General features: G+C 35.1%; 1 protein-coding gene across 1 annotated transcript in view; it reads left to right on the top strand.

Annotated features, from left to right (window-relative positions):
• The window catches only part of SEMA3A (semaphorin 3A), a 202,822-nt gene extending 197,549 nt beyond the window's left edge, over positions 1–5,273 (top strand). The window contains exon 17 of the mRNA XM_029918820.1: positions 1,280–5,273. Within this exon, the coding sequence (XP_029774680.1) occupies positions 1,280–1,735 (456 nt within the window). The 3' untranslated portion in view covers positions 1,736–5,273. The remainder of the gene's footprint in view (positions 1–1,279) is intronic.
• Positions 5,274–22,551: the final 17,278 nt, after the last annotated feature.

Below are 22,551 nucleotides of genomic sequence, written 5' to 3'. Positions count from 1 at the left end.
GGTGAAAAAATGCTGTGAATTTTTATCCTTTTCTTAACCCATCAATAGTCCATTCATTAAACAAGCATTCACTGAAGGCTGATCATATGACAGGCTTTGTGCTAGGAGCTGGAGAAACAAAGGTGAGCTGATAAGAATTTTGTCCCAGACCCATTTGGGGATATATTTGAGAGTCTTCTTTTTCCTTATAGTTATCTACAAAGAAAGTATGCTATCTATATTTTGTGCCCTCCCAAAAAATCCTCTACTAACTTTAATTTTTGTTCAATTGATTCTATTATGCAAACAGGTTTTATTTTCTCTATTGACTTTCTTCTCAAATGAGGAGAGGTTTTGGAACAGGGCTAGGAGATGTTGGATAAAGAGTCTCACATCCCAGTATGAACTATGCATGAAGCATCAGACAGATCTTCCTCATCAATGGATTCATTTATTTCTGTGTGAAATTAAAGAATCGTTCACAGAAAATCTCACTACTCTGAGCCTTTAAAGCTTTTAAAAAGTATTAAATAAGGGTAACTAACCAGATTGTGTAGGTGATTTGTAAATATATTTGGTACAGATAATTTTACAAACATAGTCTGAATATAAAGTTTAAAACCCTCCCTTATCTTTTTTGACATTTGAAGCATCATTGGATATGTAACCACATCCTACAAATGTCGAAGTTGATTTTACACAATTTTAAACACTATCAGCTTAGGCTTTCAAAGATGTCTGTTGTAGACCATATTCAAAATAAAAATAAGGTTAGGCATATTCAGGAGCATATTTTCATGTTCATGTCACGCTAAGACTTAGAAAATTGAATAAGTAATTATTAAGTATGTACTCCTATGCATTTCTCTGCTTGTTCATCTGCTGATTCTTAAATTTTCTCAAGTCTTTTGAGTTCATTCTAATGTGCTGTTTTCTAATATCATGGTTCTGTATTTCCAAGATTTAATGTTAACTTTATCCTATATTTATATACCTTCTTTTAAGTTTATAAAATAAAGTGTATCTGTGTCCTTTTATCTTGAATATTTTAAATTATTATAATGAAACATTCTATTAAGACAGTAGACAGCCAATATTTTCCAATGCAGCTTAAAAACAATTTACAAAAATTTTTAACTCTTTTTTTTGATGGGGAAATGCTATCATCTCTCTTCAGCTAGAAATCTTGTCAACTTTGAAATGTGCCTCAACACATAATCTAATTTTTTACTGAGACAACGTTTTAGAACTTCTATTTCTTTTAAAAATGCATATTTTTACTACCGTTTTCTTCTGCCAGGTCAGAGTGGATGACCACATCATCAGGACAGAACAAGGCCTTCTACTGCGCAGTCTACAGCGGAAGGACTCAGGCACTTACCTCTGCCGGGCTGTGGAGCACGGGTTCATGCAAACGCTTCTTAAAGTGACCCTGGAAGTCATCGACACGGAGCATTTGGAAGAGCTTCTTCATAAAGATGATGATGGAGACGGCTCTAAGACCAAAGAAATGTCCAACAGCATGACGCCTAGCCAGAAGGTCTGGTACAGAGACTTCATGCAGCTCATCAACCACCCCAACCTGAACACGATGGATGAGTTCTGTGAACAAGTGTGGAAAAGGGACCGAAAACAACGTCGGCAAAGGCCAGGACATGCTCAAGGGAACAGTAACAAATGGAAGCACTTGCAGGAAAATAAGAAAGGTAGAAACAGGCGGACCCACGAATTTGAGAGGGCACCCAGGAGTGTCTGAGCGGCATTACCTCTAGAAACCTCAAACACATAGAAACTTGCCTAGACAATAACTGGAAAAAATGCAATATACATGAACTTTTTTCATGGCATTATGTGGATGTTTACAATGGTGGGAAATGCAACTGAGTTCCACCAATTATAAATTAAGTCCATGAGTAACTTTCCTAACAGGCTTTCCTCCTAATACCAACACCGAACAGAGGTCAGATGAACGCAGATGTTCACTTTAGCAGACTTAATGTTTCCTATGAGATTTCATTGTACAGGTTTCGCTTTCTTCTTTGCCTGAGAAATAAAAATGTCATTTGCCATATTGCCATCTAAAGAAGAAAAACTGCATCAGCAAAGCCATTTTATTGAACTAAAAGTTTAAAATAAACTGCATGGATTTATGAAGCTGATGAATATTCCAAAATATAGTTGGATTCAAGGATATTTTTTGTCTACCAGCACCGTGTTTATATGTACTGGAGGAGTAAAATGAGACTGAATGAAATGGTCTGTGGAAATATAAAAAACATAAACCACCCATCATCCAGAAGAAAAATGGAATACACTGATCTACTACTGATGTCTTCTTTCAGCTTTGATCTAAAGATGTATTTTATTAAAACTATAATTTAAATGTACCATGACAAATATGCAGTAAAAATTAGCTCTTTTCTAAGCTAGAGTAGGTTTTTGTTTTATAGTTACTGTGCTCTATAGTTTTTGTTTTACAAATTCCAGTTGTGTGCTGCTTCTTTTCCCCAACATTGTGTTTTTAGTTCTGCAAGAGGGATAGCCAATATTGCTCAAGAAACACATAAACATCATTAACAGTTCATTCCTAAAGCCTGGACATAAATTATGCTTTATTTCTCTGAGGAATCCAAACAAATAACACCCCCTTCTTTAAGCATGATCACAATTTTAACTTGTATAATGTTCTTAGAAAAACCAGAAAAAAAGAGAAGAAACAATTCAATTTGTTCAGTGCATTGTATTGTACCTAATGGATCAATAAGGAGAAAAGGAACTGCATATTTCACGAAAATAATAAGCATTGTTTTAATATAGTGTTAACAAAATCTCTTAATTCTGTGCTTGAAAACCTGCATGATATTTGAGACATAAAATCTCTCATGATTCCTTTAGGAATTGCATATGAGTCACTTAATCGGTAATATTCAGAACAACATCATCTTAAAATCAAATTTCCCATCTCTGTTTACATCTGTATCAGCTGTCTCTTATCTCACCTTGTTTAAAACAATGGTCTGTTTTAAAACCAATCGTTTTGATTCATTTCATGTTTATGGGAGCAACTTTTATAAAACTGTTTTCCAGGACATATCTCAGACTTAAAACATGCAAAGCCTTTTGTTTCCTGCAACAACTTATAAAATAAGGTAAAAGGTGTTCAATAAAAGACTTGCCTCATCCCTCGTCCTAACATGGTTCCCTAAGAATCACTGACTTCCAGGTGTATAAGACCTTCCACATTATGATAGTTTCTAGTGCACTGCACTCATCTTTCCAGGAATCCCTCCCTGGATTCTTCAGCATGCACAGAACTGCAAAGGAAACATCTAATTAATGAAAGCGGTTTTGAAATTCTAACTCTAGCTGTCTTGGGATTCTAATTAACTCAGCACTAATTTCTCACCTCAGACTACAGTGCATTTAAAAAAAAAATTCTCAGCTGAAACATTTCACAGATGGAAGCTCATGTTTCAGTTTTAGTGATCTGAATAAACAGTTTGTTAATGCCTACTTCAAATGAAAGCCTAAAATATTCTACATTAAATTTTAGGCTCCATTGATTAATCCAGTGTTACTTTTAGAAGTACATCCTTAAACGGTATTTGAATTTTAAGTTATTTGAAGGACGTATTTCTGTAGAGGAAAAAGAAACATTTGAAATACAAATCAAAGAACAAAGAGTACTCCAAAAATAGGTAATTCTTTTATTTTCATGGAGTATCTTGCTAAAATTTGGTGTTGCATTTCCTTCTAAATTTGCAGCTGAAACACATTTGCAGTAACAGAAATGTCTTATTTCTTAGTAGTCCTCAAAAATAATGGATATAAAGGGATAGAGGGGATGTCTTCCAATATCCGAATGCATTTTGTTAAGCATTCCGAAATACCCAGAGAAAGTAAGTTTAGACTTCAATGAAAAGACACAAAACAAAGAAATCTCCTGGCATATCTTTATAAACCATGAGGTCAGCGTTTTCAAAGAAAATTATTGATTTAACTTGCAGGTAGATAACTCTTATTTCAGTCATAATCTGCCAGGGTGTATGGAGAGGGGGCAGTTTGCACGAAAAATAATCAATGTCCCACTTAGTTTTAATAGACTTTGGCATATGCGTGTATCATCAGAGTTGAAACTTTGTTAAAAGACTCCTGTGACCATAATCAAGTTATGAGAGCTCTCTTAAGATTGGTAAAAGGGACACCGCAGCAGAGAAATGATGGCCCAGTTGAAATCCAGTGTAAAATGTAAATGCATGTAAATGCACACTTAATGCTACTTTTATGTACTATTTAGTGATTTTCAATGATATGTGTTTAATATTTTTGCTACCTACACATTAGGCAAAAGAGATGTAAATAATTATGAAGAAGAAGGACAGTAGGGACTCCATTTCAGTGTGTTCAACATCACCCTAAAATGCAAGGTTTCCCCACACAGGCAACAAGGTGGGTATGTGCTATTTAAGAGCAGGGGTGTGTACCCATTCAAGAAGCATGCTTTTTGCCAGGTGGTAAATATGTTCCATATCTGTATTTATCACTGCACTTCAGATGGGAACTAGAAAACTGGAGAGAAAAATGTAATGAAACTGCTGCTGTAAATTATTTCTTTTAGCATGTATTCAGTTGCTAAATACACATTTCTTCAAAATATTTGAATTCAGATGTCTTTACTGTTCCCCGTAGCATATGGTGTCAAGGAACATAAGTTTAAAAAATGCTGAGAACCAGAGTCAGGTTGCTACATAATCAGCTAGCAGATTTCTCCATTCTCGTCATCTGTAAACTGAGTTCTATATTTATGGCGATGATGTGCATTTTTATGCCCTTTAAGTTAAATATTGTTATTTTTATGTCATGCCTAAATGAAGAAATATAGGGATGAAATTCTATGATGTGTCATTATCATGCTCAGTTTGGTTTCATTCAGGATCAACAAGGATGGCCAACAATTGTTACTGAAATTGCCTGTCCTTAAAGGTCATAAGCAAGGATTTCATCAATATGAAGTGATTAGTATAACATTTTAAAAGCTTTGTTTTTTGTGAGTTCATTTTTAAAACACGATTTGTATTCAGACTTAAATGGAAATTATCCAGTGTGATGTCCTCAAAGACAAACTTAACAAACAGGACTCAACATCATCTTACTGTGTTATAATGTGTTAGATATAAATTAGCCTAATGCCAAAGGCATCATGCTTTTTATTTTACCGTTGTAATAATTATTCAAATTCATTGTTAATGTTTGCAAAATACATGTTTCCATAAAAAAGAAAACATTGTTTTCCACAAAGTCTGCAAAAGCCTATTAGTTTATCTGCTTCCTAACAATTTTCTTACACTAGGTAGTTAAAAACACATACTTTTTTAAAGTTAATATACTAGGTCGCCTGAGTAGCTCAGTCACTTAAGTGTCCAACTTCAAATCAGGTCATGATCCTGCGGTTCATGAGTTTGAGCCTTGCATTGCAGTCTGTACTGACAGCTCAGAGTCAAGCCTGCTTCAGATTCTGCATCTCCCTCTCTCTCTGCCCCTTTCCCACTCCCTCTCTCTCTCTCTCTCTCTCTCTCTCTCAAAAATAACTAAACATAAAAAGTAAAGTTAATATGTTAAGAGGACCTATAATGAATGAAGCCACAGAAATGGTATGGCCATTTTCACAGTCAACCCGACCAAAGAAAACAGCTTGGTTTTCATTTCAAACACTTAACCACACACAGGCAAAGACAGAGGCACCAAATTAAACCCAACCAAATAGATGATTTTGAATATAAAAAAGTAGGCTTCTAGACACTTTGAACTTTAGAACCAGACTCCCACTTGTTAATTTAAAGTATATTGGTATCTACCATGTGCTAGACACAGTTAGGCGGTGAGGATAGTATTACAACTTACCACACATATTCATCCTATCTGGCAAGTTTTTCCTGATCCTTCCATCTCTAGATGAAACTGACCACCTTCCCTGCACTAAATCTGTGCCTTGGCTATACTTTTTATTGCCACGCTTATCATAAAGGTGTAATGTCTTTGTTTACACCCCATCGCTTTCTAGAGTACAAGCTACTTGAGGACAGGGCTTGTATCTAATTTATCTCTGCCTCCAGTGCCTATCATGATGGTTGGCATAGAAAAGAAACTCAATAAATCGTTGTTGGAAAGAACCAGGTTACAATGTGAAAAGTGCCAAATGCCAACTGAAGATAAAAGTGCTGTGGGATCGCAGAGGAAGGGATTAACTTCAAAAGAGCATGGAGAGCTTCAGGAGAAAAGTGACATGCAACCTGGGAATTGAAATAAATGAGAAATTGCCCAAATGAAGCAAAAGAAGACCAGAAACAAACCAAAAAAAAAAAAAAAAAAAAAAAAAAAAAAAAAAAAAAAAAAAAAAAAAAAAAAAAAAAAAGAAAGAAAAGAAAAGAAAAAAAGAAAAAAAACCTGAGAGTGGAAGAGAGATATGAAAATAAAAGCTTTTATTATGGGATGAGATATTTCAAATAGAGTATAGGTTCATAAAGAAAAACAAAATGCCCGCCTACTGTGAGTCAAAGTGGTGCGTTTGTTATTTTTTCCCAGACTTTGGGTTATTGCCTTCTATCTGTACCCCACATTCTCATCACTGCCTTATGGTGTCATTCACTCTGCTTCTTTCTACCTCTCCCCACTTTTGTTCTCCCTCCCTACCTTCCCTCTTAATGTTGACCTCTTTTGTCCTTACTGAGCAGTATTCCCACAGTATTTTCAAACCAATTTTTATTCCATAATATCCTTGCTAGTTCAATCAATCTTGCTTTCACAGAACTTGGAATTCCACACAGGAGTGGCTGGGAGGAGACAGCTTCCTCATTCTGGTCTAACACAGTTCAAATGAAATCTTCCCTTATCTGTCATCTGCCTTCAGCATTGCCCCATTAGAGTTAGACCACTCAGATGCAGGTTCCAACACGACTTTGGTAATTAACAAGGTGGCCCACAAACAAGGCCTTATCAAAGATGGAATTAAAATGTGAAGTCTTTGTTTATTCAACGGATACTCTAGATGGAGGGCTGCATGGCTAAACAATGAAACTGTTGAGGTTAGTGCACGTAGTTGGCAGGCAAAGACACCTGTGTAAAACCAAAACTGAAAAACAAAACAAAAACAGAGAGAAAAAAGAAGAAAATGAGGAGGCCTAGGTGCATCTTGAAATTGTCAACTGAACACCACCATCATATTAAACTGACTTTTCTCACATCACAAAATAAGGTATTTTATTTCTTTTAATCTAAACATCATACTTGTAGACACACTGTTTATTTATACGGTACCTAAGCACAAGTTTTCATAAATGTGTTTAAGTTCTTCCAATTGGAGAATTTTGAAGTCTCAACTTCATGTTCTCTTTGCAAATCTCACTAAAGCATTAAACCTCAAGTAAACACATTTTTTAAAAATCCCTGTCATTTGTGTAGCTCGGTTTTTAATGTTTTGATTGTTTGGTTGATGACTAATTCCAGAAAGGTTTACACTGTTTTAGACAAAGTTATGTGTCTAAAATCAGACAGCATTACCACTTTAGAATATTTTTATTATGTCTCAATTTTTAGGTTTGCATCCTTGAATTTCAGTAAAAGAAATGACATTTTCATTAGTCCTCATATATTTTTGTTTTCTCTTTCAGTGTTGTAAATCACTGATAAATGTCCACAAATTAATATAGGTCTCTCTATATCATTCTATGAATTTTACTTGAATTCATACACTGACTATGTTTCAGAAATAGTGTTCATTTTCTTCTTTACATTACTTTTGACCCTAATGGTTGGTTGTTGAAATTAGTTATATTTTATTTGGCTCAGGAAACAGGTTAAATTATTACTTGGTGAATACTTATACAGTATCAGAAATGAAAACTGGCATCCATATGGAAAAGCATACTGTCAAAGAGTATATTGAATTCTTAAAGTTATAAAATAATATGTATTCAGATGAGTTTGAGTAAATATCCAAGATTATCATATTTTGACCAAAATAATAATCTAATCATTTACTTGAGAAACATGCCATGATTAAGGTTTCTCTTTTATGTTATTGTTAACCTCTCTAGAATTTACAAAACAAACAACAAATTCCCTAGATTACAAAATCTCTAGTTGTTCAAAATGTAACATACCCTGTTCCTCTCATTGGAGGATGGAATATAATTTGTAATTGTTTCCATACTGGTTTCTTCCTGAGCTCCCCTTTGTCATCAGACAAAATTTATTAAAATTATGTCACATCAGGTAGCTCTGCATGCATTACTAAGAAGTAAGTAACATTCTTGAACTTGTTTAAAGGAAATATTTATACATTTTTATAAAGGTAACTGATTTACAGTAGTATATATTAAATCTAAGTACAAACTACAAAATATTGAATTGTATTATAGTTTAATATAGTATTTAATGAAATGCATATAAGCAGAAGTATGGAGCATTATAAAGCCTTACTAAAGCTACTGCTTGCTTATAGCCATATTACATTTTTTATATCACTTTATAATTTTCAAAGTATTGTTGTGATCTAATTCAGTTCTCATCATAGGAAGTAGGGCAATTTTGTTATCCCAACTTTGGAGGAGAGAAAAATAATGAGTGGCTTGTTTTAGATCTAACACTTAGCCAACTTTAAATCTCTGATTACAATCTCGTTATTTGATCCAATTAAAACAGAAATTTTTATCACCACATTGCATCAAATAATCTAGTAAGCTAAAGTACGAATTGCACCCAAAAGCAAAGTAAGTACAAGGAAACAATTTGTTAACTTGGGTGCTTGGTAACATAAGATATCAACATGAAAAATGAAAAAAACACAATGAAAAGTTGGCCAAATGTTCATTTATAAAACACTGGAAATGATGTCTGTAATTCAGTTTCTCTAACAGGAAAACTTCAGAGAAAAAACACTGATTTCTTTATGCATCTTTCTTAAATATCTGAAATGAGGCAAAATTTATCTTGTAGTTGATACAAGATGAGCTTTCTTTACGTATTGAACTATGTGATCAAAAGAAGAAAAAAATAATTTTGGAATTACATAGGCATTTATAAAATTTGCTTTTATAAATGAAAAATATTTGTTAGCAAATACCTCAAATGTTAAATAACAATTTTAAGGAAATACTTTTGTGAGAAACAGTATCCTTACACAATAATTTAACATCTCAAGGAGAGTATCCCACAAACAAACTTCAAAAATTGTTGGCATTTTAATAAAGATACATACCTAGGTTAACTTTATAAATACTTTTTCATTGGCTTGCTACTTCTTGGTATTAACAATTATCAATACCTATGTCAATAAATGCCAGAAGGAATCCTATATAGATTCTCAATTTTCAATAGTGGGTACATCATCCCATGTATATACATACTCAAATAGATATCATCTCTTAAATAAGTTAATATCTTTACTTGGTGCATATATCCAGATAATATAATTGAAAATTAATACTGTCACAAATAATTTCCACAACTTCTTCCACCTTCTACAGTATCTGGCACATCTCTCCTTCCAGTTAACAATCCATCTTGCAAAATTCAATGTCCTCTCCTGTGACCTGGATAGCCCCTTGATTCCACAGTTAATTAACCTATTTCTCCTATTCATCTTCAATCATCAACCAGAGACCAGGTAGGTTTTAATGGCACATAGAAATAAAGTTCAAGGGTAAGTGACATCAGCTCTGGACAGATAAAAGAAAAGAGAACACAGGTTCAAGAATAAGGATAAGGATAAGTTGTTATGAATATGATTAAAGTCTCAGAAGGTGAAGGACCAAATGGAATATGGGCTGACCTCAGAGGCAGGGAACACTTCTTTCATAAGGCAAAACAAATAATCAAATGGGCTTAGAGGCATGCAAGCCTGTTTTGAATGCCTTTTCTATTCCTTTACTTGGTGAGCTTACCCCCCTACCAACCAGGCTTCACTTCTCCCATCTGTAGAATAGATACAACCTCAGTTCTTTCATCTGTGTAGGAGAGATGATAGAAAACTTTTTCATAGAGGTGAGGAAATAATTAACATTGATATATAAAACTACTGATACTGATATGTATTCACTTTTTTTAATTTCTGTCTTGATAATGATGAGAAAAAAGATGTTCTTTCATGTTTAAAAAGTGCTCTTGATTATTTCTACTGCCACCTTGTCTACTTTTCTTGGTTTCTATATCTATAATTTCTCCCTTTTTACATTCTAAGGTAATAATTGTCACCATATCACTAATTTCCCTCGGTCACATCATTCACTCGAGAACTTTTCTACTTGGCTTTTCCCAAAAAAACTCAAAAGAAATGCTAAGGGACTCCCAATTAAAGATGAAGAACTTATGTGCTTGAATTTTATCCTCTCATAAACAACATTAAATTAATATGTCAACACATTTATCTGAATTAACAACTAGGGCGACTTTTACGTTCTAATTTTTAGAACTACTCCCCGCCATCATCACCCCACAGGATATATCCAAAGATATATTAGCCACTTGCCACTTGTTCTGTACTAAGTAATTGTGTAAGTGTGTGTGTGTGTGTGTGTGTGTGTGTGTGTGTGTGTGTGTAACATACAGTTTTCAAAGTTAAGCTTTTCAAAGCTTGAAAATAAGACATTTCTTGGGACTCCTTGATGGCTCAATCAGTTAAACATCTGAATTCAACGTAGGGCATGATCTCACAGCTTGTAAGTTCAAGCCCAGTGTTGGGCTGTGTGCTGGCAGCTCGGAGCCTAAGGCCTGCTTCAGATTCTGAGTCTCCTTTCTCTGCCCCTGACCCACTTGCGTTCTCTCTCTCTCTTAAAATAAATAAACATTAAAAAAATTAAAAAGAAAGGAAGACTCTATGTTATTTCATAAATAATCTTCAGAAAACAAAATATTTTTCTCATCTAGTCTCAAGTAAACAAAGTATATTACATTAAGGGTGCTTTTATATATGAAAAATCTCAAAATACAGTCTAAGCAATTGTAACTGTTGATGAAGAACTTCCTAAATAGGATCAAAGTTAAAATTAGTGTAGAAAGAAAGTACATTTCTTGAAATAAGATATAATTTAGAGGAAGAAACTGTAAGAAGAGGAATTTATTCATAGTCTCTAAAGAACACATGAAAAAGGGCACTACCATAATTCACACCTAGAAAGATAATAATTTATGCAAAAATCACTCCCTTTAAAAAGTAGAGATGAAAAGAGACATGACACCTCAAAACCCTGCCAAACTAAGGATAAACATAAGAAATAAACCATATGTGTTGTGGGAGGCAAACCCACAAAGAAACTGTTAGGCAAAAATAAGACCAAACTATGACATGATCCAGATGTTCACTAATATGAAGGTCTCAGCATAATCTGACGGGCTTCAAGGTGTAGTAGGAAAGAAAAAACGTTCCAAAAATGTGAATACTGATTGGCTTCAATTATTTTGTAATTCTTCTTAAGTCATTGCTTTTTGTTTGAAGGATTGTCATCTTTCAGCTTTAACTATCTTGGAAATTGATAAAAAGCAGCATACAGAGATGATGTAGAGCTTTGATGTAGAATTATTCCATCCATAGGAATTTTAAGAGACCATTGGGCTGGGTCCCCAGGAAAGGCTACTGTATATATCAGAAAAGCTGGAAGGAGAAAAAAGAATAAGAACTATACAAAAGTATTTTATACTGTCCATAACTGAAAAGAGCATGAAGGTGAAAGTCAATGGGCAGTATATGTATTCATGGGAGCCCTAAAAAGAACTTTCAGAGAAAATTGAACTGGGCTTTCTTTTATGCCTTAACTACAAGTGTATTCTCTGGGTATCTTCTAGACTCTGGTTTTCTCAGCACTCCTGATCAGTCCTGCTATGTTTAAATATCTTTCACCAACTACAACACAGTTCACCTTGTACACAACTTTAAACTTTTTGGCCACCTGATGACATAACATATTGAATGTAATATTAAGGGATTGGAAGAAAGTTCTTAAAATTAGAAATTTTGAGAACACAGGATCACAAAATCTCAAATACTGTGAGAGTAAGAAGAAAGAGAATAGTGGCTGGGAGAGGCAAGGGAAAAAAGTGCTTTGATCTTCAAAGGAAGGAAAGGCATAAAGGAAAACAGTGATCATCTCTTACTAACAGTGCCAATGCTTGTGTTCCTGTTCTCTTCCTTTTTTTTATTCCAGAGATCCCAACTTTGTGCTCTATTGATCTCCATTTGTCTTCTCTGTTTTGGTCACCCATGCACTAAGTCCATGCTACTCAAAACATATGGTTGAAGTGTGGACTACTAACACACAGCACCGGGGAGCTTAGCAGAACCACGGATCCCTAGGACCTATCACAGACATATGCACTTGGAACAGGCATTTTAGCTCAGTCTCCAGATGATTCGTGCCCACATCGATGTCTGAACAGCAGTGCTCTAAGTGACTCATTCCTATTGATTTGGATCTCATTTTCTTTAAGGCCACAGCTTTAGATCATCCTTACTGTATTTCGTGGCTAATTTCTCAAGACTTCACTGGCCCACATAGGCTTTCTCCTAGCCAAACCCTAAGAAGGCTTACCTGTTTCCAGGGTCTGTTGGCACAAAGGATTGAGATGAGACACTAAGACATGTGGGCCCAAGTTACATTTTTTATATCAGATAAAAACTACTTAGCCGATTGACGAAGACAAACTCTTACAGATTTTGAGAATGACTGTGATGGAAATTGATTGAAAGTTGAGTTTCACGTAACATTTACCCAACAATGGCTGGATTGGTGGTGGGAGAATTTCACTTAGAAGATATTTCTATTATTCATATTTTTAAAAGTTGTGCTTCTTCTGTTTGTTCTTTGATAAAAAAAAAAGAATATGTAAAATATCAATTGTATAAGCAGTTTAATCTGGGTTTTGGCTAACCTTCTTAAGAGAGGGAGTGCAGTGCAATGACAGTACACTTTGTAGGTATTATTGTCATCCCATTTCCTCTAAGTTTCCTAGGACAATGAAGGTACTAATTTTCCTGGAATATTCCAGTAGGCTTTGTGAAATGTGGCAGCACTATAAGATTGACTGCTTGAATTTCTCAGCCATTTGCTTTCCAGTAATTTTATAGTACTTCACTTCTATGAAGAGAAAGTAGCCCTGTAAATATGTCCTGTAAGTAGAACAACTCAGGTTACCAACAGAAAGGCTTTTTTAAATTAAACATGCAATTTAGCAAAAACAGTCATCAAAAGCTATTTCCTTGCAATATTTCGGTGCCATTAAAACCTAATAATGTGTAGGGCCAACACTTAAAAGCACAACCAACATTAACAATGTATTCATGTGTACGTGCCATATATTTCTAAGATTTATTTTTTACTTCATCCTGGGTGGTCTACTACTGCTTTTTACACTACAACCTACTGATCCCTAAGTTCAGGGTTATTGAAAAGCATCATAAATAAAATCCATGTGTGCATTGTTTAAGTACCAGATGATATTTACAAAGGTTTCAGCAGCTTTACCAGTTCACTGCCAGCAAAAATTACCAGTGTCTACCATTAGTTGTACAATACAAATGTTTTTGTAATGTTAAATTCACCCCAAGAATCTTTCCTGGCAAATTCAAGTATGACTGTAGAGGAATTATTTATGTTGCGCTCATTGTTGCATGTCAAAGCAACAGATACTATCCGTTTAAAGCAGCACATGAGCTTCTTGTTAGACTCCCCATTGTCACAGATATATACATTCTTATCAACCAGAATATGTGTCCTCAGAAAAGACTGCTATTGTCTCCATGCAAATAGTTGATTGCTTAGCCACAGAAATTGGGTCTATTAAAAGTCACCTCCAAAAAGAAACATTTATAACTAAAGTACTGGATGTTTTCTGTCAATGAGATTTCAGGAAGCAAGGACTTTAAATTAAAGCTCAAGGGAGTTTCCAGCCATGGAATTTGAAAAGTGAGTTTTCTCTTAAGCTCTCTGTAAATCATTTTAAAATACTGCTGATTTGCTAATGTGTAACACAGACTCCTAAATTTTTGTTGGGGAAAAAAGGATAAATTGGGAGCACTGGGAATGAGAGTCTGGCTGCAATTAGAGATACACGAATGTTTTCTAAGCATATAGACTACACTAATTGAGAAGTTTTAAGGACAGAGTAAAGTCATCGCCAAAGAGGTGCTGTTTACTATCCCCGAGTCATGAAACAAATACCTTTGTACCACTGAGTGTCAGCTTCTTGACAAGAGTTAATATCAAGTTATATTTTTATATTTTTAACATAAAAGGGCAACCCTGGGATAAAATCTCATATAGCTAACAGCTATCTTATTAGCCAAAACCCAATGCTAACGATATTAAAAATCCAAAACTTTATTGATAGTAGGTAATCCACTCCATTCTTGGATCTTCAGTGACCAATGTGTTGTCTTGACATATATTTGTGACAGTTTCTTTAAGGACCAGTGAGCCTTTGAGAGCTGTTTTGGTGACCAGTTACAGTGGAGAATCCTTATTCCTTTCCTAATCAGTTCCCGTGCTGACCCCCAGAGTAGTGGCCAGTGGCTTATGACTTATAATTGTTATGTAAAGTGACCAAGGTTTTAATTAGTCAGAAATGTTAGAAAATTGTTCATAATGGCAGAAGAATGACACTTTCCATTAGGCTCTTCATCCATTCCATTCTGGGGGTGAAGAGAGGACCGTGTAGGACAAGGCCAGAGGACAGGGGCAGGAGAACTCTGACCACTTTCAGAAGGAAGGATGTCTCCCCAGGGCAAAGCAAAAGAGCAGTGTGTGCTTGAGAGGGTGGAGGAGATACCAGAAAGTGGAAGTAGGGAGAGAAGTGGGAAGGAAGGTGGAAAGGTAACTAACTCTTCCTTCCTTTAGGAAGTCTGGATTTTCTAATGGAGAGTGACAGTAATGCTAGAAGGAAAAGAATTTTTGTTTGGGTTAATCTCAAAAAGGACATGAGGGTATTGGTTCAGGAAGCTTCCTATTTAGCTGGAAGTGCAGCTTCTCAAATCTTGGATTGTTCTATCTATGTTCTAAAAGAGCTGTGTGTGTGTGCTTGTGTGTTTGTGTGTGATTGTGTATGTGTGTGTGTGTGTGTTTTAATTGATCCAAACATAAGAGCCCTCTCTCCATTTATTCAAATTTTAAAGCAGCTAACATTTAGAAGCTTTATTTTCTTTATTAAAAATTTTTAATGTTTTTTATTTATTTCTGAGAGACAGAGAGAGACAACTCGAGCAGGAGAGGATCAAAGAGGGAGGGAGACACAGTATCTGAAGCAGGCTCCAGGCTCTGAGCTGTCAGCACAGAACCCAACGTGGGGCTCGAACCCATGAATTGTGAGATCATGACCTGAGCCAAAGCCGGATGCTTAACTGACTGAGCCACCCAGGCGCCCCAGAAACTTTATTTTCAAAGCTAAAATTACTTGTAGAGAATCACCATACTCTGGAGAATCTACAATCTTTATGTCTCAAGCACCTATCCACCTTTCTCATCTTTGCATTCCATACATCATTTGCTGGAAGAATGAAGCATAAGTCTTCTTTCACTAGGAATATACAGTTCACTGGGAAGAAACCCAATAACTGTACCTTTATCACAAATGTCACAGGCATCTCATTTGGAAAAATAAAACACAATATGGCATCTTATGGTTGTAGATTCCTCCTGGAAAGCGTGACCTTCCGAGTTCTGCCCAGAGACCCTGCTGAAATCCACTTTCAGTTTCTGCTGTTCTTTTATATCCAACCCCACTCTAGGCCTCTATGACTATACATCTGCACCCATATCAAGCTGACTGTGACACTGTTGTCTGGACTCTTTCGAGTCCCATCTCCGCTGACATTCACATCTCCAACACTAAACGTGCTCTAGGAAATCACAACAGTCCCTGTTACCACTGTTGGTCCCCTCCCAATTCCTCTACCCCTGCCTTGCTACTCCTGACAGAGTCTAGTTCCTGGTATGTTCCATTACAACTGAACAACAGAAACAATACATCTACACTGATTTTTTAGATTTCTTTAATCCCTTTTAAGAGTTAATTTAAACCCTAACAGACTTCAGACAAGGCGAAGGTTTGTGCCAAGGACTTTCTTCTGTCTAATGTGAGAGTATTCAATGCATTATTCTCATTTACTTCTTACAGTACATTTTATAAAGGAGAAGATGAAAATAGGCCTCCAAGTCTTTCTTCAAACTGATCCATGGATTCCAGAGAAAAGAAGATAAATCAAGTAAGTCTCTTATGATCGGCAACAAGTATAATAGGACTGTTCCAAAAAGACTGAAAAGTGTGTCTCTAACAACCTCCCAGTTTGTGCATATGAACATAAATAAAATAATTGCTATAACTGAGAATTTTGAAAACCTAAGTGATTAATATCATCAAGTATTAAATGAGAAGTATCTGAGGGACTGAAAGGGTCTGCTCCAAATTCTGTCATCCAGATTACTACCTCTTTTGCCTGCCTATGAAGTTCACTTTACCTTCACTCTCTCCATGAGAGAACTTTTCGTCTCTGCCTACACTTGTGGATACTCCGGCTCTGGTACTATGGTTATAATCTGAACCCACCTAAAAATAATCATCTTATCTACTCTAATACATTCATACCATCACCATACTCTGACGATGTTAACTTAAGCTTTATCAATCAGAAACAAATACATGAGACAGACAGTCATCTATCACATGTTTAGAATGGTAAAAATTAGTAATTTTCACCCTTCAGGAAGACCAACAGAGATTGATACAGCTCATTAATTGATTCATAAGTTAGTTATCATTTCTTTACTTTGTTCTGCACATAAGAGATATAAATCTGACTTCCAGGAGATTAAAACCTTTAAGTTGAGATAGGAATTGATGCTGAAACATGTAATAGAAAGCGATGAACATTTTAAGAGAACACAGGGTATATAAACTATAGCAATTGATAGGTCACATTGTCTAAAAAGAATCTCAGAAGTAATTCTGAAACAACTCCATTTTCTCAGGTATATTCAGTATTCTTAGCCCCATTACACAGAAAAGTAGACAAGTAGTTGAAGGCATTGATTATAGGGTGCTTTTCATACCAATTATTACTGTCTCTAGGATGTATAAAGTTAACATAAATATTTCTCCATGCTAATTGAAATATTTATACAAATTTACTCATATAAAATGTTTTGAGTAAATATTTTTGAAATTTCAAGAATAAATATTTCGGCTTGGTAACTTTCACTTTGCCTACTAGTAGCTTTTATGATTTCATACCTATTAATCCCCTCTTAATACTTGTTTTGTGTTTATGTAGAAAGATCCTAGCAGTTTAGATTACTCATTTCCTTCACGTAACTGACGCTATGCACAATTTATATTTAGCTACATGTGTTCAGCTATTAAAACTGTATTTCAGGAAGAGTTCAATCTTGAGAATGGGTTTGTACTGGTGGAAAGCATCAACAGGCTGTCAACTTTGCAAGTAAAGACCTCTCAGGATATGAGTATCCAGGGATTTTGCAAAGGCTATTTTCACATCATAAAATGTCTCAGTCTGAATTTCTTGGCAACTTTTGTTTTTGACATTTTATTTTTCAATTCAAAGACATCTCAATGTGTCATTATCTTGAAGCATGTAACATTACATGAATCCACATGAGTAACAAAAACTCTATAATTTTAGCCAACCTGCACCTGCCTTCTTCCCTAGAGACCCACTCCTGTGTGATTTCTTTACATGAAGTAAAATCTTTTCACAGATCGTCCTACAGTAATTCCCAACAGTTAGAGAGTTGCAAAACCCATTCATTGTTTGATTTTTGTACTTCACCTCTAGCATTTTGGAAAGATTTGAAAAAATTTTAATTTAATCTAGTACTTTTTATTTTAAAAACTGTGGTGAAATTAGATAATGGGCATAAAAAGGAATCTAAAGTAATTATGCATTCCCATTTTACATTGGGCTCGCATTGCTGGACAAAGAATTGTTTCTGCAAATGATATCTCTTTCTGTACTTCTGATCCATATATCATCACGTCATATTTTATTCACTCTTTCATTCATTCATTCATCATTCAGTAAATGTTTGATGGGCTCTACTCATCAAACCAAGCATGGTTCTAGCTGCTGAATATTTAGTGGATAAAAAAAGACAGAATTCCTACAGTAAGCTTTCTTCCATTTCAGTGTGTGAAACAGACAATAAAACATTAAACAAGTACATAACTAGTATTGAGTAGCCCACAGTTTTCATTAGAACTAAACAGTGTTTTGTAGACAGTGTTTATTAATTATTTGTTGAATGGAAGATACAGCCTTGGCTTAGCTGTTTCCTAGCAAACTACTTATCATCTTTGATAACTGAAGATAACAATAGGTATCTATTGGATTTTTATAAAGATTTAAAATGTAATGTGTTTTATATATAAGTCACAGTGCCTGGCCTATAGTAAATGATATGAAGTGCTCATTTATATCAGCACAAAATGATGCATTATACATCATAAATGTTATGGAAATTGAAGGCAAGAAGTTATTAGTTAGATACAGCTAAGTGGGATTGGGTGGCCCTAAATGCACATGAAGGATGAAATAAAAACTCATTACTTCTTCATCTTCAAGGATGGTACCTGACAATTTATAGCTGAAAACAAAAACACAGAGAGGAGTAAAAGCAACTTCAGCTAATGATTTGCATCAGCCTGACGAGACGGTGATAGTTTCATAAAAAACAAAATAGGTCAGGACTGGTATGAAAGCCATAATGGCTAACCAGGCGCTTCCACAGCTGTGGCTGAAAATTAGTCTCTTGCATGTGGCTTTAATATACAGAGTAAGGTGGTGAAAGTACTGGGAATGGCAGATGTGCCAAGTGGGGGAATAAAATGCATCACACACACATATGAAAACTGGTGGTTACATTATTTGATAGCTCCCCTCTTTGCACTATATGCTTTCCCTTTTATTATTACTAATAATTAAGCTTTGATTATAATATACACCTTAGTTCATTAATTCACCAACGTTTGAGTACCTCTAATGTGTGTGTACTTAAAACTGGAATATCACACAGATCCTTTAATATGGGACAAACTCTGCCATATGCTTTCATAATATAAATTCTCAGCTAAGAGAACCTTCACATCCTTCCATTTAAATTGATTCCTGTTGTCCAACCGTGTAAGAGCTTTCACTCACAAATTTTGTTCCAATGACCATAGAATCAAGTGAAAACCATTTAATAGAGAACTGGCCTCATTCAGTTTAAATCTCAACATGTGTCCTTCTCCAAATTAAAAACCTCCAGGGGGGAAAATGACGCATTATAAATCTGTGATAGTTTCAATCAGTGTCAGTTGGTAGAACTTAACTAATACTATTTGAGGTTGTAATTACATGGTGTCAAAGTGTTTGACATGTGTAGATTCCATACATGAATTTAGTTCATTTACTAAATTCACCTATTTCATTAAAAGATAGTTAAGTGTCATAAATCACAGAATTATAATCCTTCACTATAGTGGAAAACAAAATAAACTGTAGGAGAACAAAAATAAACAAGTGACTAAGTATACTTGCAAATACTGATGAATTAGGCCAGTACCCAAAATGTATTTCCTTAGCCTCTCAGGTCTTACTTGTTAGACCATAATATGAGAAAGTATGCTTTTCTTTCTAAACTTTCTCATGAGCTATTAGAGAATAAAACCGGGTTGGATAGGGGAAAGGAAGTCATATAAAATCCAATGAATAAATGGGAGAGCTTAATGTGGAGAAATGTGGACAATCTGCTTATTCAGGAATGTTTTCTTAATAGCAACTCTTTTCTGCCACTATCTCCTAACTCTGAAAACCCAGTAGAGTCAGATATTTATATTTTCTTCTTCAAATTGATTTCCCAAATTCTTTGTTAATTGAGAAAGCTGATATTATATAAATTCTCCAAATGACTGTGGTTTCGAATGAGAAGTACGTTTACAAAAGGACTTTAATTCCTCTACTTTTCAAATGAGAAGACTATTAATCTTAATTACATATGATTATAGCACCTAATATTTTAAAAGTAAAATCAAACTTTAAAAAAGACTTTTCCATTAGGATACAACAAAATTCTGTGTTTAACACGGTGATTTTTTTCTCCAAAGCATTTAACACTTGCTTTATTTAAAGATAGTGTGCTTCTTATTCATTGCTAACTAAATCGACTCTGATAATTAGCCAGTTATACATTTCAGTTATCTATATAATAAAAATATATATCTCTGGTATGCAGGGCAAAAGCTAGATCTGGAATTAAACTATCTGGATAAATATTTCAATTCACAATATCTCAACCACCTCTCAATTTTTATTAGTACTTTATAATTAATTAAGTAGTTTTTATTACCTTGATCACATTTATAACACATTACACAGATAACAGGAAAAGAGAGGAATATTAAATATTTATGCTAAAATATGTGGAAAATAACCTCAAAAGTATTGTGAAATATCAAATAAAATTTTTAGAAAGATCTGTGAAATGTCATGAAAACATATCAACCTACAACGTTATAGAGAATGATTTCCCTTTTCTGAAAGCTACTAGCTAGTTAATGTCCCAAATTCTCTAATAGACAAAAAAGAAAACTGCAACCTAACACTTTCATATAATTAAATTGTAATCATATTTTAATATATATGTTTCTTCTTAAAAAAATAGAAGCATGAAATGTCTATGTCACACATGAAAAAACACAAACACGATTCTCTAAGATCTGGCTGAGGAAAACCCATTTTAGCTCCCTGTGATTAGGACTCTACTCAAGCTATTTGGGGCCAAGCGTATATGAAGTAAAGCAGTAACAAGATGATTTCTAAAATCAAATATTGTGACCCCAGGCAGAAAATAATATAATATAGTTGCTGAGGAAATGCACCTGCCACCTAGATGTGTCTCCAGCAAACCGATGGCAACAAGTAGGTCAGTCTGATACAGTGACATATTTTAAGCAAAGATTCCATACATCTCGGAAGACAAAGAAGAAGAGTCAATGCCTGGTGTTTAAAGATTGAAAAACCAACAGAAAGGCTTGTATGCTCAGAAATCCATGTCGATAGGAAGCCAAGTGACTCCAATTGTGAAGCCTTAACCAAAGCACCACTGTCTTCCCTGCTCTCCAGTGAAGAACGCTGAAGAAAAGGGACAGTGAGCACGAACCAAAACAGCGATGACAAATAAATAATCTTGATCCTTCAAAGGCATAGACCATTTTATTAATTTTATCTTTGTTTACAGTCAGAAAGACTTCAAAAATATGCTCCTATTCCTGCACTTATTATATTATATATCTATATAGAGATATACTGTATATTTTTTTTTATCAGACTGGCATCGTAACAAGCTGGTGAGATTTTTGAGAGGAAAAAGCATGTCCTATTTATCTTTATATCTGTAGCTTCTGGTTTGGTTGTAGACACATAGTAATAAGTACTCAACAGATGTTTAACTGATTTATTTAAAGTTAAAGTACTACTAGGCCCATGTTAAATTTTCTTAACAAGTATATTAGAATCAATAGTGCCATCTTTAAGTATGAATGAAAAATGTGCGTGTATGTGTTTGTATAATATGGCATAGTGTAAAGTGTAAGTAACTTGATATTATACTGTAGCATTGGACAGAAAGGGATATCGAGCACACATTCAGTTTTTCTTCCCTAACATTATACCCTAGAACTGCAAAAAAAGGTATACATTTTTTTAATGTTCATTTATTTTTGAGGGCAAAAGAGAGCATGGGAGAGGGGCAGACAGAGAGAGGGGGGAGGAGAGAGAGAAAGAGAGAGAATCCCAAGCAGGCTCCACTCTGTCAGTATAGAGTCCGATGTGGGGTTTGAACTCAAGAACTTCAAGATCATGACCTGAGCCAAAATTAAGAGTTGGATGCCTGAGCCACCCAGGCACATTAAGACCACTCATTTCTGATAGACTGAAAAGAGACAAACTTTGATCAAGTAGAAGAATGTCAGCTCATCAAACTTTGGAGGAATAGGGTTTTTAAAACATGATAGGACTAAAGCCACAGAAATTCCATGGGGGGTTCCTGGAATGGGAGGGAAACAAAGCAACTGTAGTAGGATTAACTGAGGTGCCACCGAAGGAATAATCTATCTGCCAGCCCAAGCCCATTTTCCACCCCTCCGCAGGACACATCCCTTTCCACCAAAACAAGTTATAGTATCGGTGTTTGTCTCAGGGTAGACTTCCAGGGTTGGAGACAAAATACAATGTCCTAAATGGCTGGCAATGCTAGAGAAAAAAGGGAAGGAGACAGAAAGCCCAGAACAAAAGAGCAGAAACATCTCTTTCTAAGGTTAATCTTGCCTCTCTGTCAGAGTCACTGAAAACTGTGAGTAGTAAAATGGCCAGTTGTAGTCTGAGCATTCTGCCCTCAAACAGACTTCAGAATCTAAAGGAGCCAAACACCTGAAAGAGAAGCTGAACTACCGATAAGAACACTTTGATAGGCCACAGGACACTCAGGAGAATCACCCCCATGAAAGAGAAACAGCAATCAGAGAAGACAGATC

Source organism: Suricata suricatta, chromosome 2, assembly GCF_006229205.1.
Source record: "Suricata suricatta isolate VVHF042 chromosome 2, meerkat_22Aug2017_6uvM2_HiC, whole genome shotgun sequence".
In the NCBI taxonomy this organism is placed as follows: domain Eukaryota; kingdom Metazoa; phylum Chordata; class Mammalia; order Carnivora; family Herpestidae; genus Suricata; species Suricata suricatta.
Note: the sequence above shows the minus strand (reverse complement) of the source record. Positions and strands in the feature narration are given on the sequence as shown.